This window comes from Suricata suricatta, chromosome 4, assembly GCF_006229205.1.
Source record: "Suricata suricatta isolate VVHF042 chromosome 4, meerkat_22Aug2017_6uvM2_HiC, whole genome shotgun sequence".
Classification (NCBI taxonomy): Eukaryota; Metazoa; Chordata; class Mammalia; order Carnivora; family Herpestidae; genus Suricata; species Suricata suricatta.
In genome coordinates, this window is record NC_043703.1 from 64,100,780 (window position 1) to 64,128,333 (window position 27,554).

At 36.9% G+C, this 27,554-nt stretch overlaps 1 protein-coding gene across 1 annotated transcript in view; it reads left to right on the forward strand.

The window, feature by feature from the left end:
* The window catches only part of LOC115290593 (spermatogenesis- and oogenesis-specific basic helix-loop-helix-containing protein 2-like), a 115,345-nt gene that overhangs the window by 14,770 nt on the left and 73,021 nt on the right, over positions 1-27,554 (forward strand). The window contains exons 4-5 of the mRNA XM_029938473.1: positions 16,292-16,345; positions 20,540-20,616. Coding sequence (XP_029794333.1) covers positions 16,292-16,345; positions 20,540-20,616 — 131 coding nt within the window. The remainder of the gene's footprint in view (positions 1-16,291; positions 16,346-20,539; positions 20,617-27,554) is intronic.

Below are 27,554 nucleotides of genomic sequence, written 5' to 3' on the forward strand. Positions count from 1 at the left end.
AAAAACCAAAAAAATGATTAAGTGATTTGCTCAAAATCACACAGTCTGGAAATGTGGAAGTCGATTTTCTTTCTCTAAAAAACCTATACCCATTTGACTACACCATACTATGCCACCTGCCACTGATCAGAAATAACATGGTTTTTAATAGTGTTACACAGAGCACTACACTGACTGCTATATTCACAGAGGTCCTGGGGACCAGAGCATTTATGGAGACTGCTGTTTGTTTGAATAACTGTAGACCTTCAGTGACAAATACAGAAAAATCTTGTATTTTTTTAAATAATGAATCAGGGAAGAAATAATCTAATCTGTATACCTCTGTTATTTTCAACCCAGAAATACCTTTATTTTTATGTCTTGGAAAGTCAGGAAAATAACATTTTTTCCCCTACCATAGAGTCATATCCCCATCTTGTGGTATTGAGAAATTGCTGCAAGGGCTCTTTTAAGCCTTGTCTTTCTTAACTGTAGATAGAATTTTAATTCTACCTATGGAATATAAAATACTACCTACAGAACATAAAATATTCTGGCTCCCTGTTTCTTGATAACTTATCCTCAGTATTAGCTGAAGAAGTCGGGTATCACCAGCCTTGTGGAGAGTAGCGGCCGGTGCTAGTGTGACATGGTACAAAGCTGTATAGCAAATCTGAGAGGCCTTTGATTGGCTTTCTGACGGGTGCCTCAGACCGTAACATACTCATATTGACAAAAAATACATTTCTTCCCTTTGATGAGTTTGCGTTATTCTTGGGGGAAAATGTGGTTTTCTAAGAGGTTTAGCTCTGGAGACAGAGAATTTTATTTCTCTTCAGTAAAGGATTAAAGAAGTTTTAGAAGAACCAAGAGTAGGGCCATGTACCAAGTAGAAAGGAAAGATAATGAAAGTTCAGGCTCTTGAGGAACTGATTCTCTCTGTCTTGGAGGCAGATGCCCTGCATGCTTGAGTATTTGGGTTTTCTTACACATGGAATCCGGGAGGAGTCAGCCTGAACAGCAGGGGATTAGGAGTCTAGCCAAGGACCTGGTGGTGGAAGTAGCCAACTACTGAGCAAAAAGCATTGGGATCCAAAAATCCAGGATCCAATGACAAAATCTCTTATCCAAGGATAAATGATAATATATTCAGTCTTATTCTTTATATAAAAACAATATTCTTTATGAAACGCAGACATTGTTGGTTTTCTAGTAGGTTGATAATCGGAGAAAAGGGTTTAAATTGTTTTTTTTGAGGGGGGATAGACTATGAATTCAAACGCTATTCGTAAATTTACTGATTCTTTATATTTGTTGTAGATTGTTTAGTCTTTAGGAGTAACCAATACAGACCTAACTTAAGAAACTGATGTCAGTTTGAATACTAATTTTGACTAACTTCAAATTGCAGGTTTGTGTATGGGCAAATACTCACAATACTCATTTGTGACCAGTATATATGTCATTTAAAAAAATGTTATCCTTTGGAAAAGAAATATAAAATATTAAGTAAATAATTTCCAAATTGGATCATTAAAGTGGACTTGATTTTAGTATTTTAGAAAAAGTATTCACTTAAGTGAGAATGAAGTTCTGGTCCTTGTTCCGATACAGATTGGTCAAGCCCTCAACCTTTTTGAAGATTATTTTTCTCACCCACAGGTAGTATAGATTAGGTAATCTTTAAAGTGCCCTTCAGCAGTATAGTTTGTTAGAATTTAATTTTGGCAAAGTATTTCAGTAATGGGTTACATTTGGTTGCACGTAAAAGGAAAGCATAAACCAGTAAGGTGTTTGGTTTTGTTTTCTCATGTAACAGGAAGTGTTAGAGGGATGCTGTTGGGGGTGGTATAATGGCTCCTCCAGGCTCTTGACTTGACTCTCCACTCGGTGGTCCTTTAATGAGTGGCTTTTGTCCAGCATGCTCATAAGATGGCTGCTTCACATTCTCATCTGCTTCACCTTCTCTTTCAAGAAAAGAAGTAGATGAAGGGAAAAGTGCAAAAGTGAAGGCCAGTCAAGTTTGCTTTGTTTCAAAGTATTTTCCAGCGTGCTACACCCATTGTCTCTCCTTACATCTCATTGGTTGGCACTGCATCATATGGCCTCCTGTATCTACAAGGAAAACTGGGAAACTTAGTGTTTTACTGAGCATAGTAGTAGGAAGAAGGGGAGAATGCCTATCAGTTATGCAGTTAGCTCTATGTGCCACACAAGATCATTTTCAATGAATACCATTCATTCTAAAGTAGTTTGTATTCATTTAATAGTATTCATAAAATAAAAGACAAAGATAAATATTAAGTCAAACATATCTACTGTTGCCTCTTTTTTAAAAGTTTTCCATGCATGAGTATTGATAAAAAATTATAACCTGGGGTGCCTGGGTGGCTCAGTTGGTTAAGTATCCAACTTCAGCTCAGGTCATGATCTCACAGTTCTTGAGCTCAGACCCCATGTCATGGTCTGTGCTAACAGCTTGGAGCTTAGAGCCTGCTTTGGATTCTGTGTTTCTGTCTCTCTTTGCCCTGCCCTCATTCGTGCTTTATCTCTCTCTCTCTCAAAAATAAACATTAAAAAATTAAAATTACAACCCAACAAATAAATGGACCCCACCAAAGGAACAAATAAGGATAGCACTTTATTTTTTTTAATTTTTTTTTAGTAAAAGGTAAGAGATTTATTCGGTCTGAAAAGAAACCAGAATATAAGGATAGCACTTCTAAAATATGTATTTTATAATTTTAACCTTACTTTGTGGACAATATTGTATCCTGTACTAATCATGGACAATTAAACCAATGACTTTCTTATGTTATATTTTCTTCATGCATATTTTTGAAAGCTATATTATTTTCCATTGCATTGGATTATTAATGTTCAGTTCCCTTTCCCTGTATTTGAATATTTTAGGTTATTTGTGGTTTTAATTTTGAGTAAAATAAAACCCACAGAGGATAATATGGCAGACAATATATTTTAGTATTAGTAAATCTTTAGGTTTTTTTTGTCAGTTTTTGATTTCAGTATTTTAATGAAAAAATTATAGAGTCAAAAGCCCTTTTGTTTCTCTCTCTGTCTCTTTCCCTTTGCTTCCTCCTTATATGTCAGTACTATCATGAACTTGGTATACATCATTCCAATTTATTTTTAAACAGATATTGTATCTGCAGATATTGTATCTAAAAAATGCATATAAAAATATCATGTTGCACATATAATACTTTTTAAAAATTCTGTCCCTGTTAATACATAAAGATTTGGTAAATGTTGTTTGCTACATAGTATTCCATTTTATATCTATAGATCTTTATTTGTATCCCTATTTATGTACATGTGGATTTTTCAAAATCTCACTGTGACAAACATTGTCACAGGGAACAGACTTAATACATGTCTCCTGGCATAAAGTGCTCCTCTAGAGGCAGGTAACTTGTCTAATACTCTCTGCTTTTCAGGCCATATGGTCTCTGTTTGCTGCTGCAATCGTAGTGTGAAAGGAGCCATAGATAATACCTAAATGAATAGTTGGGTTTTATTCTGACAATCTTATCTTATAAAAACAGGCTATGGTTGGATTTGGTCTTCAGGCTGTAGTTTGCTGGCCTTACTCCAGGTCAGTGGTCCTCAAACTATGGTAGGTAACAGAGTCGCATAGGCAACTTCATAAAAATGCAAACGCCAACCCTATCCTTCAGTCAGCTTGCCACTTCTGAGTTCTTTGTTAACTCTTAAGGTAATTCAGATATATGCCGAAGTTTGAGAATCACTGCTCTAGCGTATATTGAGTGAAATATTTAGATTATGGTATACGCATATTTTCAAAGAATGATAGAATCCCTCTGGATCAATCTAAAACACCCCAGGTCTACAGTTAGTTTAGTAGGTCTGGAGTAAATAAAAGAGGTGATGGGAGATAAGACTGGAACTATAAGCAGGGCCTTGATAACAAATGACTTTGTATGCATGTGAACCTTTTTATATGTGACGGAAGCTTTTGAAGTATAGCAGTCCAAGTAACGGAAGGTGAGTTGTTCAACTTGGGCAGTAGTATATGGGGATGGACCCAATGTAACAGATTTAAGAGATATTTAGGAATGTGGATTACATGAGCACTTGGATGCTGGGGTGAGACTGGGAGAGGATTGGGATTGGAGGATGAGTAAAGGCTTTTCTCTTGAACTGTGATTATAGTGAACCAACACTGTAAGAATCAGAACTAGGTGGAGTGTTAGGAAATGAGTTAGTGTTGTTTATATTACATAGATGAGAGTGGTCAGCAAATACCTGGACATGGCTTTAGACCATGGAAAGCTGTCTTTTCAGAAAGAGAGATCATGGAGTCATCAGTGTCCCTTTAAAGTTGTAAAAGTGTGAAAGTTCAGAAAGAAATACATGGTCTGAAAAGCAGGATTGAGGAGCAAACCCTAGAGAATACTAACACTTAAGGTGTTAGCTGAGGAGGTGATTCAGTGAAGATAACTGAAAAGGAAAAATATTGAGAAGGGGAGAAGGGAGAACTGGAAAAGAGTGGCATTACAGAAGTTCAGGGAGGAGAAGCTTTTAATGAATGCTTAGCAGAAGAATGTTCTCCAGGAAATTTCAGGTGCAGGATAGGACAAAGCACATGGTCCAAAGTTCTATGCATTATTGATTCAAAGGGGAAGAAGGTAAGCAAGTGCCAATTAGAAGATAGGCTACTGAGAGAAAATGTGGTGTAATGAAAAAGGAGGGGTAAGACAGTTGGAGTGAGTGTAACCCATTTTACCCAGAGACATGACTTTTAGAATTAGACTGTCCTGATTCAAATTCAGACTATGGGACACTAAGGAAATTATTTCATTTCTCTGAGGCTTAATTTTCTCATCTGTAAAATGGAGTTAAGTAAGCCCTCTTGCAAGGTTGTAACAAAGATTATTAGAGTTATATAAAGCAAATCATACATAGTGCCGGACACGGTAAGCACTTCTCTCGATAAAAGTGTTAGTTCCTTTCTTCCCTTCCCTTGATGACGGAAACTTTTGAGGGAACTCTAAGTTTTATTGGAAAAAGTCTGTTGTGAAATTAGCTTTATCACATTTTAAGGAAATAAGGACAAATGCTAATTGTGCAATATGTTTTCACTTATTCAGCTGTGCTCAAATAGAAGATGTGAATATTTTGGTACCCTCTTAAAACTATAGTAGAATTCTATGGCTCTTTAGTACCTGACCAGAAAGCAGGGACCTCTTCAGCCTAATGAAAAGCACAGAACTTTTACTTCTTTTGGGGTTACTGAGTGGACATTTTCTAACCCTTCTGTTTGTATCCATCAGAGGAACCTAGTGCTTATCTAATGTTCCCTCCAAGAATTTCCTGGTGTATTGAGCAAAGATCTGTATCCATTCGCTAGCACACTAGAATCTGCCTTAAGCATTCCAAATGACTAAAAGTTAAAAATAATTAGGCTGTGTTGTCTCTGATGAGCAATAACTATTTTTCAGGTTCTGACTTAGCATTCTAGGCTTCCTCACATTGATCTCCAATTAGAATACAAAGCTGTTGGGGTGCCTGGGTGGTTCAGTTGGTTAAAGCATCCAGCTTCGGCTCACGTCATGATCTCACAGTCGTAGGTTCAAGCCCCGCATCAGGCTGTGTGCTGACAGCTAGCTCAGAGCCTAGAGCCTGCTTCAGATTCTGTGTCTCCATCTCTCTCTGATCCTCCCCTGCTCGTGCTGTCTCTCTCTGTCTCTCAAAAAATAAATAAATAAAAAACATTAAAAATTTTTTAAAAACTTAGAATACAAAGCTGAGAATTTAGCTGTCCTCTTTATCAGAACTTTATGGCTCTTGGTGGATAGCCTTAGAGGTGGTTCCCCCAATAGTGTTTTGAGTACAGCAGCAGCAGCAACAACAGCAACAACAACAACAGATTTAGGGGATTTATGTCCCTCAGAGAAAGATTTACAGGGTAGTCTCTCTTGGGAAAAGTTACTGTAAAGTCTTTGTCAAAAAGTTTTGTCATATCCCTGCAGTCAACTCTATTGCGTGGTAGAAGACCTGTTCCTTGGTTCATTAGCAGTCATAAAACTGATGACCCCTTATCTGATAGTCTTTTGGGGCTGCTATATAAGAATAGTACAGACTGTGTGACTTGAGAACACAGAGATTTATGTCTCACAGTTCTGGAGGCTGAAAGTCCAGGATCAAGACACCAGCAGATATTGGTGTTTGGTAACAGCACAATCTCTGGTGCAGAGACGGCTCCTTCTGGCTGTGTCCTCACATGTGGGAGGGGCTTGAGAGCTCCGTGAGGTCTCTTCTATACGGGCATCATCCTATTAGTGAGGGCCCCGCGCTCATGACCTGAGCATCTCCCAATGTTTCCACCTCCTAATGTCATCACATGAGGCATTATGATTACAACCTGTGAATTTGGGCAGGTCATTCAGACCATAGCACTTCTAGTTCTGTCTGCTTCTTTTTTCCATCAGTGTATTATCTTGTTTATCATTGCATCCAGACAGTTTGGACCCTTCCGGGAAGCCTCTCACCAGAACTAACACTCTGTCAGTCAGAAGATCCTGCTCCTAAAGCCAACAAGGCTGTGTAGTGATGGGAGACATGGAGGAGAAAGTACGGAAACAGAAACTTTATTTAGGAAAATGTCGAGTTTCTCATTAAATGTTCTCTGGAAGACTCTTGATCAGTTTGTAGAAAAATCAAGTCATAGAAAGTTAATTTGTTGAAATCTAAATCTTTGAATATATTTTTATGAATATAACCTTAGTAGCATTTTAAAGAATGTTCAATTAGTTAGAAACTAAAACTTATAAAAATGGCTTACATTTAGTATCATCACTGAAAATATATTCAGAAAAAGAATATGTTTAGGTTATAATTTCACATGTATGGAAGATGCTACTAAAAGCAAATTTTTGATGAATTGGTAAATTTAGAATCCTGGGTGAATTGGCCTCTTTGCAAGTTAATACTTTGGTCAATTGACTTCTTGAAATGTGAACTTCGGGTATTTATCTAGTTTCCCTTCTGAAGTATGTTTCAGCTTTCCTTAGGACAAACCATAAAATCCCTCTCCTTGTCCTGCTTATTAACAGGAGGGGCTTGAAGGAAGAGATGGTTTTAAGTCTTACAAATCCCTTCAAATAGCTGGACTAGTCTCTTCATCATGCACTGGAGACTTCAAAGAAACAAGACTCTCTTCTTATCATTCTCTGTTTTGGTCCATTTATGTTCCTCATGCTGACTACCGATGTCCTTAATCATTGTCCTACTCTTCTGTTCATCCTGATGCCCCATACCATTTTCCTGACTGTGACTCCTTTTATTGTGATTCAGATTCTTCTTTTAGTTTTGCTCCTTCATGGGGTCCTGGACAAACATCCAGCCCAGTTTGGACCTTCCTGGGAGCCAGTGCTTCACTGATTCATCCAGTCATGCTCCTCGTGGGCTCATTCTGTCATTTTCACCTTCAGAACATTGTTTTTAAAGCCATATTTATACACATATTTACACATTTTAGAACCTAATAGCTAGGAATTAATAATAATGAACCTAAAGCACTACTGAAACCTCTAAATATATTTGTGTTTAAAGCGATATATCAGCCTATAGTGAAAGGATTACTGAGGGGCTTGTGGATTCTCAAGAATATGATATAAACAGAGCAAAAAGTGGGAATCCCTCTAGCCATCTGGCTGGTGGTAGATCTGTAGAATCCATGTAAGACTGCTTCCAGATATATTCTGTCCCAGATACCGTCAGATTTGTGTTCTCCCCAAAGATCATGTGTCAATTTGGCGACAGGTGTGGCCTCAAATCATAAAACAAGTTATACAGATTTTATGTATAAATCTAATAACAATGTTGTCCACAAGGGGGCACTTGGTATTTAAGCATACAGAAGGCTGTATTCATTCCTCACTGCAATTGCCTTCATTGAAAAACACTGCATATCTAGGAGCTGTGATTAATTGTATTCTCATATTTTTCTATTGTAAGCATTCAATAGAGTGATTTTTTTAACTTGTAGTTTTTATGTGTTCTTTAGTATAGCAATTACCATTGCTTAAAAAACAGGTGGCTAATAGGGCTTCCTTTTGACTTGAGATAGAAGAAAGGGACTTAAAAACAAAAATTAAGTATATTTGATTTCAGGTAAGTAAAAGAATGCTGAAATTTCTTAATTTTACCATGTTGTTTCAATGTACTATTGGAAAGTAGCCTTTTCCTATTTCCAGGGAAATAGGTGAAAGATTAAGAACTTACTAGTTTCAGAAACAAAACAGCTCTTACATGATAAGAGAAGAATTAATTTTTGTGTATGTGATTTGTTTTTGGTTAATTGCCAGTGCAGTCTTCAGTTTAGGTATAGCTTTCTATATCTTTCAAGACTGTAGTTTTATATTAGGTGACCATTGATTATATAATCAGATAAAATGAGCTCCTTAGAAAGATAAAAAAACATTAAGTTATGGGTCTTTTAAAAAATTATAAGTGATGGGATGAGAGAGTATGCCTTTGATAAAATAATTTGTAAACATAGTTCATTTTGGGGTCGATAAAATAAAGACATCAAATCTAGAATGAACCTTAAAGTTATTGTAATATAATTGTATAATTTTAAAGGATTTTTGATGTGTATAATAATTTTATGAATTAATAAATACAAATATCTTGCTTTTAATGGTCCAGAGTATTTAATGACTAATACAGTTTTTACACAATCCAAAATGTCTCCTTGTTTTCTCTCTAGAACAATTTTTTAAAATTAATTAATACTTTTCAATTATTTATTTGTTCATTTGTTATTTTTATTTTAGAGAGAGAGAGAGCAAGTGGGGCAGAGGGGCAGAGGGAGAGAGAGCCTCCCTCTGTGATGAGCAGGGTCCATGCTCAGCACAGAGCCCAACATGGGGCTCAATCCCAAAACTCTGGGATTATGACCTGAACTGAAATCAAGAGTCAGACATTCTACGGATTGAGCCACCCGGGAACCTCTAATTAATACTTTTTTAAAGATCAATTTTAGGTTCTTAACAAAATGGAGAGAAAGGTACAGAGATTTTCCACATATTCCTTACCCCTATACATGCATAGCCTGCCTATTACCAACATTATTCACTGGAATGAACCTACATTGACTCATCATAAGCACCCAAAGTCCATGGTTTACCTTAGGGTTTACTCTTGGTTTTGTACATTATATGGATTTGGAAAATGTATAATGGCATATATCCATCCTTGTAGTACATGGATGATGTAATACTTCATACACAGTATTGTCACTGCCCTAAAAATCCTCTGTGTCCCACTTATTCCTCCCCACTATTAACCCCCGATCACTGGCAACCACTGATCTTTATATTATATAGTCTCTATAGTTTTGCCTTTTCCAGAATGTCCATAGTTGGAATCATACAGTATCTAGGCTTTTCACATTGGCTTCTTTCACTTAGCAATATGCATTTAAGATGTGTCCATGTTTTTCATGGCTTGACAGCTCACTGGTTTTAATGCTGAATAATATTTCCTTGTCTGGATGTACCACAGTTCATGTACCATCCACCAACTGAAGAGCATCTTGGTTGCTTCCAAGTTTTGGCAGCCATGGATAAAGCTTCTGTAAACATCCATATGAAGGGTTTTGTAGGGACATAAGTTTCAACTCCTTTGGGTAAATACCAAGAAGTGCAATCCCTGGATCGTATGTTAAGAGTATGTTTAGTTTTAAAAGAAACTGCCAGATTATCTGCTAAAGTGACTGTGCCATTTTGCATTCCTACCAGCAATATATAAGAGTCTCTGTTTCTTCACATCCTTGTCAGCATTTGGTGTCTTCATTGTTGTTGATTTTAGCCATACTACTAATAGATGAGTAGTGCTATCTTGTTGTTTTAATTTGCATTTCCCTGATGCCATATGACCCAGAACATCTTTTCATATGCTTACTTTTCATCTGTATATCTTCTTTGATGAAGCATTTGTTAAGATTTTTTGGCCATTTTTTTTAAAGTTTATTCATTTTGAGAGAGAGGGAAAGATTGGAGGAGGGGCAGACGGAGGGAGAGAGAAAGAATCCTAAGCAGGCTCCACACTGTTACCATGGAACCCGATGTGGGGCTTGAACCCACAAACCGTGAGATCATGATCTGAGCTAAAACTAAGAGACACTTAACTGACTGAGCCACCTAGGTGCCCCTTTTGTACATTTTTTTTAAAAATCAGGTTGTTTGTTGTTGAGTTTTAAGAGTTCCTTGTATATTTTAGATAATAGTCCATTATCAGATGTGTCTTTGGCAGTGTGGCTTGTCTTAGAATTCTCTTGGCATTGCCTTTCACAGAGTAGAAGTTTTCAATTTTAATGAAGACCAGCTTATTTATTATTTCTTTCATGAATAGTGTCTTTAGTATTGTTTCTAAAAAGGTATCACCAGGGCGCCTGGGTGACTCAGTCAGTTAAGCGTCCAGCTTCGGCTCAGGTCATGATCTCATGGTTTGTGGGGTCGAGCCCTGCATTGGGCTCTGTGCTGACATCTATCTCAGAGCCTGGAGCCTGCTAGGGATTCTGTGTCTCCCTCTCTCTCTGACCCTCCCTTGCTCACACTATCTCTCACTGTCTCTCAAAAAAAAAAAAAGCCATAAAAAATTAAAAATAAAAAGGTATCACTGTACACAAAGTCTAGGTTTTCTCCTATGTCATCTTCTAGGAGTTTTATAGTTTTGCATTTTACATTTAGGTCTTTTATCCACTTTGGATCCATTTTTGTGAAGCATGTGAGATATCTATATTCTTTTTTATTTTACATGTGGATGTCCAGTTGTTCTGACACCATTTGTTGAAAAGATTATCTCTGCTCCATGGTATTGCCTTTGTTCCTTTATCAAAGATCAATTTTCAATTGATCTATTTCTCCTGGGTGGTCTATTTCTAGGCTTTTTATTTGTTCTATCATTTTGCTAATGCCAGTCTTAATTTCTGTAGCTTTTTGATAAGTCTTGAAGTTGGTAAACATCAGTCCTCCAATTTTGTTCTTCTTTTTCAATGCTGAATTGGCCATTTGGGCTTTTGCTTCTCCTATAAACTTTAGAATCAGTTCATCAATATCCATAAAATAACATGCTGGAATTTTTATTGGGATTACACTAAATCTGTAGATTGAGTTGGGAAGAATTGACATCTGACAATACTGAGTCTTTCCAACCATAAACATGGAATATTGTTTTCATTTATTTAGTTCTTTGATTTTGTTCATAATAGTTTTGTAGTTTTCCTTATCCAGAGCTTATACACATTTCTTTAGATTTATACTTAAGACTTTCATGGAGGAGGGGTTGCTAACATACATACTATTGTGTTTTTAGTTTCAAATGCTACTTGTTCATTGCCAGGATATAGGAAAACTATTTTTTTATATTAACCTAGTATCCTGCCATCCTGCTATAAACACTTATTAGTTCCAGAGTTTCTTTTGTTGTTATTGTTGATTATTTTGGATATTATACATAGATTATCATGTTATCTGCAAATGAAGATAATATTTTCATCTTCCTTCCCAGTCAATACACATTTATTTCCCTTTCTTGCCTTATTGTATTAGCAAGGACTTTTCAGTGTGATGTTGTAAGAAATGGTGAGAAGGTACATCCTTGCTTTATGCCATCTGATCTTAGTGGGAAAGCTTCAAGATTCTTACCATTAAGTATGTTACTATAGTTTTGAGGGTTTTTTTAAAGATATTTTTTGTGTAGTTGAAGAACTTTCCCTCTATTCCTAGTTCACTGGAGTTTTTGTATAAGTGGGTGTTGGATTTTGTCAAATGCTTTTTCTGCATCTATTGATACGATCACATGATTTTTTTTTTAGTCTGTTGATATAATAGATTCCATTAGTTGAGACAGTTTATTTTTATGGTTGCCTTATGTCCATGAGATTGCCCAATGAACCATCCTACTTTCCTGAGTTATGGCATAATTTCAAAGTAGAGAGCATCTAAAACTCAAGTGTAGGAAACAGGCTCAGGGAAGGAGAGTGAAATGGGTCCCAGGAATTCTGCTTCTGGGAGCAGTCCTAAGGTGAACCAAGAAAATAAAATACTTTGTGGCTAGCATCTCAAACATAATCTATTTTATAATTCATAGTGTTTGAATATAAAATGACTGAAGAACTATTATGGAATTAATACTAGTATGGTGTTTTTTTAAAAAATGTGCTTAATTGGAATGGTTCCCATTTTAGTCATGATTTTTTGGTTGTAAAATTAAGAAGGGAAATAGTATATGTAGTAGGCTCTCAGGCTCTGTTAGGAAAAAAAGTTTAATAACTACTATAGTTCATTGTTGGGCATATTCACTCTTACATGACCCTGTCTCACAAACCCATAGTCTTCTTCCCATGTACAAAATTTCTAGAATACTCCCACTTAACCAAATCCAAACATATGATGTAAAATTGGAAACTATGCTTTGTAACATTAAAGCATTGCGTTTATTGGGATATAAGTTGTGTAAAGTTGTATAAAGTGGTTTTGGCAAAATTGAGCTTGAAATGTCAAGCAAATGTTAAGAATGGACACACAGGACTCTACTTTTAGATTTGGATGTGACATTTATTAGCAGAGAAATGATAGTTTATAATTGAAGCGAATGAATAAGAAGAATAGAGAAGGAGATCTCAGCAGGTGAGAGGTTTAAATGAATTTTGGAAAATCCTCAGCTTGAAGAGTAGTCATTGACTTGACAAGACATATAGACAGGGAGCAGTTGGCTGCTGGGAACCCTTTGTTACCCTGCACAGTCAGGATACTCTCCTTCAGTCAGAAGTCTATTTTCTGGAAAAATTAAGATGCAGAAACTCTGACTTTGGGCCTTCAGGCACAGAGAAGGTTGAGAGTGAGACAGAGGTCTAAGAATGATGACATTAAACAAAAATACATAGCCTGAATAATGGAACTCTTAGCTCTGTCTCCCAGAAAACCAGTGGTTAAGATTAAGCCTCATAAGGTAGAAGACTGGACAGTTCTTCAGTTGAAAAACTAAGATGCCCTTAAGAAAAGACTGTGTGGTTGCCCAGAGAATGTGCCTCACAGACTCTCCATGACGGAGGTTAATTGACTGAACACCCCAGATATCGGACTTCAAAATCCATCACTACTTTTGCATCAAGACCATACCTTCTATGGCCTGCTTCATGTCCATAATCAGGTGCAGTGGGGATACTAAAGCAAACCTATTCCTGGAAATGGGACTCCATTGTCAGTGACTTTGGCTTAAGGAGGATTCCTTGATGTTTTGCTTAGGCTGCATGCCAACCTAGGATGTTTTCACTTCCACCTAACTTTCTTTTCCTTTTCCCTTCACTAAGGCCCAGACTTGCATTGTAATCAGTTTTTTGCATTCACAGCTGTCTCCTGCTCTTGCCCTAAACCATATAAGACTCTCAGTTTCATGAGGTCAGGGTCTGGTTTTATAATTCTCACTGGGTTATCCTTAGCACAATGTCTGGAACATAGGAGGTGCTTGATGAATATTTTTTTAATAAATGATTGAATTGTAAAATTAGCTCACAAGACTAGGAATTTAGCAGTGTGATAGGAATAGTAGTGTGATATAGTGTAACACAAAGAAAGTGTATTAAAAATATTTAAGCTTCAAAGCTTAGAACCGCAAATCCACATCAATAACCAACAGAAAACACCCTTCTGTCATAGAAATTGTCACTTGGTTAGTATTCCTAACCCTCTGCTTTCATCATGCCACTTATTTAATAATCTCCAATAGCCCCCTGTGTTTAGCTTCCTGAGCCTGGCAATCTAAGTCTTCTATAACCAGGTCCTTCCTTAATTATCTTCCTTTACCTCTTATTTATTTCTCAAATACTTTGGTTCAGCTCTATTGTTACCACTAAATAATCATTTTGACTCAAGTCTGATCAATATATAGCTCCCTTTTTTTTTTTTCTTTTTGCCCGTCCAAATTCTTCCCTTTTGGGGGATCTCGAATCCTCCAGTCCATGTTGATTGGCCTCTTTAAAAATCTTGCAAGGCATTTATTGTCTGTGCTTCACATTTTGGCATTTCATCATGTATTGCTTTGAATTTTACCTGTTTCATATGTCCATTTCTTGGATATGCTTCTAGAGTTTTAGGTCATGTCTCATTCAGGTCATCTTTAATATAAAAATAATTTGTATTCCAGTAGTTTATCATTAAGCTAATTTCTTTTTGAACTTAAGAGTGTGGAGTGCCTGGATGGCTCAGTCAGGTGAATGTCTGACTCTTGATTGTGGCTCAGGTCATGCTATCACAGTTTGTGAGTTTGGGTCCCACTTCAGGTTCCATGACGACAGTGTGGAGACTGCTTGGGATTCTCTCTCTTCCTCTCTTTCTGCCACTCCCTCGCTGACGGACTCTTTACCTCTCTCTGTCTGTTTCAAAATAAATAAATAAACTTAAAAAAAAGAATTTAGAGTGCATTTTCCCATTTCAACAATATTAAAAAGAGATTATCTTTTACATTTATAAAAATGGATTTAACAAATGATGTTAACTGAACCATATTACCATGGTAGGCTAAGCTTGGCATCCTTGGAGCAAGGGTCTGTGCAGCAGTATTGTGCACTACTTCCGTCACTCTCTGATTATTGCTTTAAAAACTCTTTATACTTGAGCAATGGCTTATTTCATAAGGGTATAGTTTCCCTAAGATAAATCAGTTTACCCTCCTAAGTTTGTGGGACTTTCATGGACCTTTTTCTGGAACAAGTTTGTATTTGGGGAAGGTGGAATGATGCCAGTGTATAATTTTCAAAGACAAATAATGCCTGCGTGAGAAATATCACCCAGTTATGTTTCAGTGGTAATCAAATATGCATAGTGGAGAATTGTCACAACCAAGGGATTTGTTTTATCACTGGTGTTATTTTTAGAGACAAGAACTTGCCTCATCTCAGCTGACCTAATTATCCTATTGATACAATTTTAAAAATCCTAATAATTATTTACAAATATCTAGGAGAGAATAAGTAAAATTTTTAGAGAATTGGTTGTTTTTCAGGAAGAAGGTATGAGCTCTAAAATACCTCACAGTTTCACCTTGTGGAGATTTAAATTAGCTGCTTCTGGTTTTTTAAAAATGTTTTAATAAATTCAGTGACCTAGATCATGACCAACAAGGATTATGTAGAATTCAATTTGAAGATTTTTTTTTAATGTTAAATGTGTAAGAATATGAGAAATAATTAGGGTTACTGCAAGTAATTAGTTATTAGTTTAGGGATTAAATTTTTTAACCAAATTGGCATAATGTAGTCTTGCTCTGGCAGTTGGCCAAACCTCTGCTCCGCTCCAGCTCTTTGTGATGAGCGGTATCTGGACTGAAGTCTTAGTTTCTAGAACCGTCCGACTCTGCCGAGCTCTCACTTCTTCTGGCCATCATCTTTATTGTGTGCTCTTCCTCGCTACTATTGTTATACTGGTATCCATCACATGAATATATACATAATAATTGTTTAGCATGTGTGTCTTATGGAGTCAGATTAATTTTTTTCCCAAAGGTTTTATTTTTAAGTTCTCTCTACACCCAACGTGGGGCTCAAGATCAAGAGGCACATGCTCCACTGACTGAGCCAGCCAGGCACCCCAGATTACCTGGCTTCTCATTCTAGCTTCAGCGCTTATTAGCTGTGTGTCTTTGGACCAATTATTTAACATCTATCTGATACAATTTTCACAACATCAAAATGGAAATACATATGTTAGCCATCTCTGTGGCTGTTATAAGGATTAACTGAAATAATTTGTGGAAAGCACTCAACACAAGTACTGACTTGACATATTGTTACAGCTCAATAAATATTGTAATTATTATCATTACTATTACTTAAAAGGTATATACTATAGAATTTGAAATCACAAAATATCATTTGCCAGTGAAGAAATGAATTGTTATTTAGGACATGAGTATATGTAAAGATTTACTATTTATGCTTTCAGGAATCCTTAAACACGTTACTTAAACAGCTAGAAAAAGAGAAAAGGAGACTTAAAAACCAAGTGCAAGACTATGCACCGAGACTGGAACAAGAATCCAAGGGTTTTTTTATTCTATACTAGAAATTTCTTTGTAACTCCCATGATTTTTAGTATGTTATCTACAAACCTACTGTATTATTATCACAAAATACTTACAGAACTATTTCCTACACTATTAAAAAACAGCATAGAGGCATAAACTTGACTTAGTAATAGTTTTGCTAGTATTGGCAATCTTCTCTCATGTTGGATTCTTTACTTTTGTATATTTCTTATAGGCTTACCACAAGACCAACAATGAGTGCCTTACATACTTAGCTGAAATGTCTCAGGTAACTTTTGTTTTCTTCCAAATTTTAAGAGTTTCCTCTCACCATAAATTATATTTTTCACTTTTATAGGTTTTTTATTGGCTTGATTTTGTAAACAAAGGTGTTGGGATTATGGGAGAAAATGTACCAAATTTCTAGATATGAAAACTGAAAAAGAAAATTTATAGCTTTTAGAAAAAGATAAAAAGGAGATAAAAGTTTTCCAAATTAAGGGGATATTTTCATATTTGCTTCCTTGTCATCCTTTTAGTTTGATGTGTAATTTCTAAAACTCAACCAAATAAGCAGTTCTCCCTGTGCTGTGATGGCATTTTCTGTCATAATTATGCACAGTGAGATCTAGGACAGATGCAGGGCTGTTATCGCCAGAAAGGGCTAGCAGTGCTTAACACAGAATAGGGAAGTATGCACTTTCCAATGACAGGACAGGAAAGTGATCAGTAAGTTATGAATGATGTTGCATATATTTTCCATAGTTTTTCATTTGCCTTTCAGTTTTATTTATGATGTTGTTAGTATTACAGAGTTTCTGTTTTGATGTTGTCAGAGCTATCTTTTATTTATGGCTTCACATGTCATAGTTTAAAAGACTGTCTTCATCTCAATGTTTCATAACATTTATCACATCTTTTTTCTTAGTAGTCAGCTACCTATTTAAATATTTAATCCTTAATTTTATTTTGATAGATGTTTTAAGATCACCATATGAGTTTAGTTTTCAGTGTGCATTATCTAAATGGAAGTGTTCAAAGAGCAGTTGGATATATGGGTCTTAGGGAAGAAAAGATAAAAATTGGAGATCTAGACATGGAAATTATTGGCATATAGATAGTAAATCAAGCCACATGATGAATGAAATGTATCAGGGAGAATACACACACAGGATGAAAAGAAAAGAGAGTCTATGTCCTGAAGCTCTGCAGAGTTTCAACAGTGATAGTCAAGGGACAAAGAGCCAAAAAGAGGATTGGAGTCTTCAGGACATAACTAGGTGAGGTAAGGAAGTGGAGGACCTTGAGGTCTAGGTTTGCCATAAAGATAATCTGCTAATCACTGATCTGGTGTTTCCAGAAGACCAAAGAAAAGATTGGGAGGATGGGAGTCAAGACAGGATTGGAGCTGATAAGGGGATGTATAGGACAATTTGGGAATGAAAGTCAGGGCAGTAGTGGGTAAAGGGAAGGTTAGAGATCTAGTACTAAGATTACGTTAGGAAATTGAGAGAAAACAGGATCACTCCTTGTAGTCTCCTACCCATAAAATGGTCCGTTTCCCCTAGATGGCCCCAGCTTCGTAGCTGGCAGCATGACTTCCTCCTGAGTGCAGGCCCCTCCACGCCTTTCCTCAGACCAGGACTCCCCCCTGGAAATGCTGCTTTTCACACATGTCAGCACCGCTTCCCTCAGGTTCTAGCAGAAACGCTACCTGCTTTGTGAGACTGTGATGTGATAAAAGACCACAGATTTTGGAGTCATTGTCAATTTGGATTTAAATCCCAGCTTTATACTTAATTGTCATTTAACCTTTTGGGACTTTGTTTCTTTCCTTCTTGGTAGAAGGGGAAATAATAGTAATGTCTTGCAAGGGATTTATGAGTGGTTAGAGATGTAATGTATGTAAAGTGCTGAGTAAAATGCCTTGCCTGTAATACATTCTAAACTCTAATAAGTGGTGAATATTATTTTCCTGTTTTTCTTTCCTGATCTCCCGAGCTTCCCTCTCTGTGACGGGCATTAGAATTTCTTCTTGCCTCAGCCTTCCTCCTTTACCTTTGTTTATCTGAAAAACTCATTTAGGTGGAATAGGTTCTACTCTGATTATACAGGATCACTGAACATACAATCAAAGCCAATTTTAACAGCTTCCCAGGGAGCTGTTAATCCTGTTCCCCAGTATAAATGTTAATAAGGATTTTCACTCTAGAGTGAATTGTTAATCTTTATAGTCAAAGATGATTCTGACCATGTGGATACTCCAGTGACTGGAAAGGTCAATGGACAATCTGCAGTTCTTTCCATGCTGAATACATAAATAATTGATTCTTAGATAGATAACTAGAGCTATTGGCTGAGTCTGCTGTTTATACTTCTGCTGTCTTCACTGTTTTGAATGAAATGGAGTTTCCCGGTCTCACGATTTTGCCAATTTACACAGTATGTAGTATGAACATTGATTTTTAAGAATATATAGGTATATTACATTACTTAAAAGTCAGGCAGAAAGACTGACTAGAGCTTGTTGTAACACATAATAATCCTAAATTCTGCTCCCAGTAATATAGAATTTTAGCAGTAGATCTGAGACATTGTTGAATATAATGCTGTGGTTTAAAGATGCAGAACCTGAAGCCATTCTGTTTCATTGTCAAGCAATTCTAATTATTAGAATTGTTAAAGCAGCATGTGATGCTCCTCATTCTCCTTCCTTAAAACCTATTGGTTTTAGATGCATTCTCTAAAGAACATAGAACAATTCTATACATATCCTATGTGACAACTTCTCAAAGATTTGAAAACAACCCTTAAGTGCCTCCATAGTTCTTTCCCCTAAGCTAAAATATTAAATTACAACAAAAGTTACACTAGCAATTCCTTCTGACATGGGTTCCAAACTATCCAGCTGTTCTGGTGTCTTTTCAGACAACTCTATTTTGTTATTTTTCATTTGAAAATAGAGTTACTCAGATTTAAATCTAGATTTGAAATATAATCTCAATACGATGGGTATTAAAATCTTGCCATTTTTTCTCCTCTACTGCCTTAGGAATCATTGTGAAATACAGATATGATGTTGTTCCCCATTTAAAACCTTCATTGCCTTTGCTTTGTCCAGAGGGTCTCACCAAAGCTTCATAGAGTGGTTTACAAGGTCCTTTCCAACAAAGAGTGCTGCCTTTCCAGCCACGTTCCTGCTCACACCTTGTACTGCAGCCGGACCAACCTATATGTAGTCCCTATATCTGTCGTGTTACCTTATAGGCGTACGCCCTTGCTACTCCTTCTGCTTGGAATGTCCTTTCCGCAGGTCTTTATTGGCTACTTGTCCAGGCCCCCTATAGCCCGAATTAGCATCTGCTTTATGCTTACAAAGCACCTGTGCAAACCTCTGCCAAGACAGTGAATTGTACAATCTATTTAGTGTGCTATTTTCTCCAATGGATTGTAAGAACCATGCCTTATCTTTGTGCCCTAGTGCTAAATTTCAGGTGGCCCATACTGGATGCTCAATAACATCTTCTGAGTGAATAAATTAGTGAATTCCATCTTCTGGTCCAACGTGCCCAAAATTGTCTTTCTTACCAAATGACCTCACATCTTCACAAAGATGCTCTTCTCTTCCACCAAAAGAAAACAAAAACAAACGTTTATTTTACCCTATTTTAATAGAACTACTACTAGGGGCATCTGGATGGCTCAACTGGTTAAGTGTCTAACTTCGGCTCAGGTCATGATCTCATGGTTTGTGAGTTTGAGCCCCATATCGGGCTGGATGCTGACATATCAGAAACTGGAACCTGCTTCTGATTCTGTGTCTCCCTCTCTTTCTCTCCTTCCCCCACTCGAGTGCTCTCTCCCTCTCTCTCTTTTTCTCTCAAAAGTAAATAAATGAATGTTTAAAAAATTAATTAAAAAATGAAACCACTACTTACCTTTCCTTTTCTCAGTTAAACTTCATGCAAGGGTGGATATACTGTTTTGCTTTTACTCCTTGACCTTTTTCAGCTCCCTTCTGACCCCACCACTGGGCTTTGCTACAGTTTACTTTTTTTTTTATTATTTTTAACATTTATTTATTTTTGAGAGACAGAGAGAGACAGATCATGAGCAAGGGAGGGGCAGAGAGGGATACACAGAATCAGAAACAGGCTTCAGTACAGAGCCTGATGCAGGGCTCGAACCCATGAACCGCAAGATCATGACCCGAGCCAAAGTCTGACGCTGAACCAACTAAGACACCCAGGTGTCCCATCCTCTATAATTGTTTTAAAAATCACATGGAATATGGGGTTGAGACAGAAGGATCTTCATAATATTTAGAAACCTTATAATACTGGAGAAGCCAGAGTTTAGTTTATCTTATGTATGCCACTTAAGGGCCTGGTTATCAAAGAGTTAATTAAGGATGAACTGTTTCTCTTAGCTCCAAAATCAGTCATGAAATAAGAGGACACATTCTCGAATGTTTGTATTTCAGGTCTCTGACTCATACCAAGTTTCTAAAAGGCAACAGATGGATCAACTGCCTAGAATGAAAAAGAATTTAGTGAAAATGTAAGTCTAACTATATCTTTCCTTTCTAATTAATTATATTTGCATGTGAATGGTACTGACAAAACAGGTGTCCATTATATTTGGAAGATGAACTTCTAGATTTTATAGCAACAATATAAAATAACAAACAGATGGTAGAAGAACTTAAAGAAGTTTGTGCTCTCTATTCACTATTTATACACATTTTTGTAGATCCCAAGAATATGTTTTGTTCTCAAACATAATAAGTTCTTGTTTTCTTTTTTTTTTTTTAAGTTCTTGTTTTCTAAGCAAAAACAATTCTGTACCCAAGAGGAGCCTAAATCGACACCATTAACAATATAAATACAATTAAATTACCAGCCTTAACTTTTTTACTGAGGAAATATGGACACAGAAATAAGTGTAGATGACAGTGCAGTTTAAACTGTGTTTTCCTATGTAAACAAAGATAATTTAGGATGAATGCAGAACAGAGGAATGTTTTATGGGTTTAGGAGGTTATATTTACACATGATTTTTCTTGTTCTGTACTAAGTCTGGAAGAATTAGGCAATTCTTGTCTTATATAACCTTATTCTATATAGGGGAATACATTTATTTATATGTAAGTTAACAATATAAAAAAAGTAAGCCAAGATCTAAATTAGATGTAAATCAGAATTCTTTTCAAATACAGGCACTCAAGGTATATGCAATATATTTAGCAAGGTTTTTTTGTTAGAGATTCATGGGATGCATTTTGTCTAGTATTTGACTAGATGGATAAAAGTATATTCTTCATTGAGTAGTTATATTTTATTTTATTATTTTATTTTATTTTTATTTTATGTAAGGTTATGTATTTATTCTGATAGAGATAGAGCCAGCACATATGGGGGAAGGGAGAGAGAAAGGTGAGGAGACGGAGAGTCCCAAGCAGGCTGCATGCTGCTAGCTGTAGAGCCCGATACAGGGCTCAAACCCAAGAATTGTGAGATCATGACCTGAGCCGAAACCAAGAGTTGGACACTTAACAAACTGAGCCACCCAGGTGCCCTGGAGTCATAAATATTTTAAATTATAAATCATTATCCTTTATATGTATCAATAGAAATATAATATAGTTAAAACATTAAATTCTGGAAAAGAACTTCCCTCTGAAAACTATGATACCTCTGTGCTAGGGGGCCCCAAGACCACTCCCAGGTTCAGTGATTTGCTAGAACAACTGACAGGACTTAGCATATGTTTGTGGACACAACTGGGATGGATTTCAGCCAAAGGATACAAAGAAAAATTATCAAAGGGAAAAGGTGTATGAGATAAAGTTTGGAGGCAACTAGACACAAGTTTCTAAAAGTCCTCTCGTGGAGTCACCTGGGACACACTTAATTCTTCGAGCCGCGGGTTTGTACCACGTGCGACAACACATGAAGTTTTATCTTCCAGGGAAACTCATCAGATACAGTGCCTGGGGGGCACTGGTCACATATGTGTCCTATGCTCAACACATACCAAATTCCAGACTTCCAGAAGGAAACCAGATGTTCACATAAATCACATTGTTTGTACAGCTTAAATACAGTGAGCCGTTCTTTTTCGTTTAAGTAAAGTTTTATCAGCGTACGGAACTTTTTACCACTAAGTTCCCAGACACTAACCAAAGGCCACCTGGCAAACTGGCCTTCATAAGGAAAGCAGTTGCAGGCCTGCTACACTCTTCATATTTCTTTTTTTTTAATTTTTATGTATGTCTTCCATTGCAAATTTATTTTAAAAAGATATTACCTCTTTTCTTTCAAATTTCCTTAAATAATAAAGGGAGAAATATTTTGAAAATACAAATAAAACTTATTCTGATCATCACACATATCCATATAAAACACTAGACTATAGGCCTATTAGAGCAATTTGGTTTTCCACTGAATACTGTTGTAGGTTGGATCTCTCAGGGAGCCTCTGAAATGGAAATCAGCATGCAAGAAGTTTACTAGTGAGCATTCTTAAAATGAGTTCCTGCAGGGGAAGGGAAGGAAATAGGTTTAGGCAGAGAGAATAGGACTGCAGTGCAGCCACAGTCTCTGCGTCAAGCTGACTCATCAGTGAAGGGAGTGTGGGCTTTCTTTCCTTCTGATGGGGTGACCTGCCCTGAGAATCTGAGTCCTGTTTGCCATATGTAAGTGGTACCGTCTACTCACTGTCACACTGAGCAAGGCAGTACTAAAGGGGACTCTGGTAAATGGCCTAGGTCTCAAGCTCATTTCCTCTTGCCCCTGCTGCGTCACCCTGATGATCACTGTCTCTGTGGGGCCCTCCGTGACACGGGTCTGAACTGAGCTGAAGGTGCTGGTGTGTCCGAGGAGGACGACATGGCCTGGAATACCTGCACAGCGAGCTTGTTTGTGCCCTCTGGCACCGCACTGCTGGAGCTCACATATGTCACCTCCGTCTTTGATAGAACCTAATGTTGAATATAGTGCCTGGCATAAGGAGGTGTTTACTAATTTTTTTTAATGTTTTTAATGAGAGAGAGAGAGACAGCGCGAGCAGGGGAGGGTCAGAGAGAGAGGAAGATACAGAATCCAAAGCAGACTCCAGGCTCTGAGCTAGCGGTCAGCATAGAGCCTGATGCGGGGCTCGAACCCACGAACCGTGAGATCATGACCTCAGCCAAGCCGGATGCTTAACCAACTGAGCCACCCAGGCGCCCCAGATGTTTACTAATTTTATTAATGAATGCATGAGTGAATCAATGATCACAAAAATAGACAAAAAACTCTTCATTTTCTGGAATTGTTAATAACCCAAATAACTCAAATATTGGAAACATTTCTATCTACCCATAACCTTTCAGATTAGATATATATAATTGGTACTACTTTAAAATATTATTATTGGAAAAAATATATTATTATAGGGGCACCTGTGTGGTTCAGTTGCTCAGACTTCCAAATCTTGATCTCCACTCAGGTCATGATCTCGGGGTTCATGAGATCGAGACCCCCATCAGGTTCTGCACAGATAGCATAGAATTTGCTTGGGATTCTCTCCCTCTCTCACTCTCTGCCCCTCCCTCACTTGTGCATACTCTTGCTCTCTCTCTCACTCATCTTCAAAATAAATAAATAAACTTAAAAAAAATTGTACTGAATTACTGCCTTAACTCCCAAATTTAGTATACCTTTTTATTTAAATTTTAGTCTTAAAACTGAGTTTTAGAAAAATAAGTAAAGAAAATCATTTTAGTGTTAAATATTCCACAAGAGGATATCCAAATGGCCAATGGACATATGAAAATGTACTCAACACCATTACTTATTCAGCTGAATGCAAATTAAAATTATGAGAGGCCAGGAGCGTCTGGTGGCTCAGTCAATTGAGCAACCAACTCTTGATTTCTGCCCAGTTCATGATCCCAGACTCGTGGTTCAAGCCCCACATTGGGTTCTGTGGTAGGTGTGCAGACTGCTTGGGTTTGTCTCTCTCCCTTTCCCTCTGCCTTTCTCCCTAGGTTGCCCTCACTTTCTCTCTCTCTCTCTCAAATTTTTTTGAGAGGCCACCACAAATTTTAAAGGTTGATAATTCCAACTGTTGTCAGAGATATGGAGGATGTGTAAATTTATGCAAACACTTTGAAATAGTGTTTAATATTACTTCCTACAGCTAGCTGATTGTATACCTGCTCTATGACTCAACAATTGCCCTCTTAGTTATATACCAAACAGAATGGTGCATACATTTACACCAAAAAACCTGTCCAAGAATGTTCATAGCAGCTTTATTCATAACAGCCATAAACTGAAAACAACTCTAATATTTATCAGTAGTAGAATGGGGGCACCTGGGTGGCTCAGTTGGTTAAGCATCTGACTTTTGATTTTGGCTCAGGTCATGAGATTGAGCCCTGCATTGGGCTCTTGGCCCACAGCATGGAACCCGTTTGGGATTCTCTCTCTCTCCCTCCCTTCTTCTTCTACCTCTCTGCAGTTCACACATACACCACCCCCTCTCTCTCTCAAAATAAATAAACTTTTTAAAAATAGTAGAAGCAATAAGATTTTTAAGAGATATATATTCATACATCTATGTTATTCTTATATAAAAACAAATATTCTTATGATTATTAATAATAACATAAGTATATTATATATATATGAATAATAACAATAAAAACAAACTACAGCTCACACAACATCATGGATAATTATCACGGTGTTGGGGAAAAGAGGCCAGAAACAAAAGAATACATAGGATTCTATTTATGTAATATTCAAAGGCAGGCAAAATTAAACTGTGGTAAAAAGAAAATTAAACCATGGTGTCAGAAGACAGGATAATGTTTCCTAATGGAAAGGAGAAGGGGATGATACTTGAGGGAGCACAGGGTCTTCGAGTGTAATGGCAGTGTTCTGTTTGTCGACCTGGGTGGTGCTTACATGAGGATTTGCTTTATTGTGATTCATATGCTTACAATGACAATTTGTGCACTCAGCTGTATGTGTTATACTCAAAACAGTATTTTAAAAATCAAGTTTTAGTGGCTGTTTGCCGTGGTTGATATTCCTATATATGCTAATGTTAAATAGTAACTTATAGAATTTTCCTAATGTTCAGAATAAATCAGAGCATTCAGAAATATCCATTTGAATGTGATATGCTGGGTTTTTAAAAAAATATTTATTTTGAGAGGGAGAGAGAGAGAGAGATTGGGAGTGAGCATGCATGGGGAAGGGGCAGAGAGAGGGGAGAGAGAATCCCCAGCAGGCTCTGTGTTGTAAGTACAGAGCACTATTGAGGGGCTGCATCCTACAAACCATGAGATCATGAACTGAGCTGAAATCAAGAGCCAGATGCTTAACTTACTGAGCCACCCAAGTGCCCCTGTGATATACTATTTTTTTTAAATCTATCAAAGAGGGATGAGTGAATATTAGCCACCGCATATATTCCTACTTTGTGGAGCCATGACCAGAAAGGAACACGATATCTATACTGCTATAGAAAGATGTATTCTAGAGATCCTTGTATACACTGATTTGTAAAGAAGATATGGAGCACCTGGCTGGCTCAGTCAGTGGAGCATAAGACTCTTGATCTTGGTGATGTAAGTTCAAGCTCTACATCAGATATAGAGATTACTTAAAAATAAAATATTTTTTAAAAATTTTGAAAAAGGATAAATAAGAAATATCCTTAAGATAAATAGGAGAAATCATCTCTTTAGGATGAGGTTTGGAAATTGCTGAAAGCTTCTAGACAAGTTAGTAGGTAACCTTATGATTATGACCCATGGCATGTATTACTATAAAAAATATTCCTGTAAGCAAGGAGTTCAAAGGCTGATACCACAAGCAGTGTTTCCTCAAAGTAAACAACTATAAAATTAATTTTTCTTTAGTGTGAACAGCCTCATTTTTTTTTCTCTTTAGAAGTGTTCTAGAGTGATTAAAAGCTCTAAAGGAAGAAAATAACAAAGCAATCCTTAGTGCCCTGGAATCACAGGACCTGAGGGAAAATGATTCTAGGACTCATTAAGAGATAGATTGTTTTGGGAACCTCCTTTTGATAAGAAAAGCAGCTAGAAAAAGAAAACACAACCAAAATATCAAACAGTAAGGGAATGAATTATTCCACAAACTATGAGGATATTATGAAGTTACAAAATATATTCTAGGAAATTATATAACTGACATAGGAAAATGTTTATAGTAGTAAGTAAAAATTATACTACAAAATAGTATAGTGGGATTATGAATGACTTATACCTTCTGGCATTTTCTATAAGAATATGTGTAATTTTAACACAGCCTAAAGTACCCAGCTTATAATGGGTATTCAAGATATGGAGCTATTTTTATACAGTTCCATTGGCTCTACGGAGAAAAGAACAATAAAGATTTTAAATAAGCATAGAAAAAAACCTAAACCTTTATAACTTCACTTGAAACTAGGAAGTCAAGGTAATTATTAATGGGATACTTGTGTCTAGTGCTTTTCATGTTTTCATTTGTTCTGTAGGATAGACTTGGAGCAGCCATTTTATTTATTTTTTTTATTTTCTTTTTTTTCCCCTCAACATCTTTTTTTTCTTTTTTTTAATAGTTTATTGTCAAATTGGTTTCCATACAACACCCAGTGCCCTTCCCCACAGGTGCCCTCCTCCATCACCACCACCTCTTTCCCCCGCTGCCCCTTCCCCTTCAACTCTCAGTTCATTTTCAGTATTCAATAGTCTCTCAAGTTTTGCTTCCCTCTCTCTCCCCAACTCTCTTTCCCTCTTCCCCTCCCCCTGGTCCTCCATTAGGTTTCTCCTGTTCTCCTGTTAGACCTATGAATGCAAACATATGGTATCTGTCCTTCTCTTCCTGACTTATTTCACTTAGCATGAGACCCTCAAGGTCCATCCACCTTCCTACAAATGGCCAGATTTCATTCTTTCTCATTGCCGTGTAGTACTCCATTGTGTATATATACCACATCTTCTTGATCCACTCATCAGGTGATGGACATTTAGGCTTTTTCCATGTTTTGGCTATTGTTGACAGTGTGGAGCAGCCGTTTTAAAGAAGAGAATATGGGGGCGCCTGGGTGGCTCAGCCGGTTAAGCATCCGGCTTCAGCTCAGGTCATGATTTCGTGGTTTGTGGGTTCGAGCCCACATCAGGCTCTGTGCTGACAGCTCAGAGCCTGGAGCCTGCTTCAGATTCTGTGTCTCCCTCTCTCTGACCCTCCCCTGCTCGCGTTGTCTCTCTCTGTCTCTCAAAAATAAATTTAAAAAAACATTTAAAAAAATTTAAAGAAGGGAATATGTACACTTTATAATCATTTTTAACTATGTTATATTAATGGAAAAAAAACAAGGGACACCTGGCTGGCTCAGTCGGTAGAGCATGCAATTCTTGATCTCAGGGTTATGAGTTTGAGCCCCATGTTGAGTGTAGAGATTACTTAAAAAATAAAATTAGAATTTCAACTAAA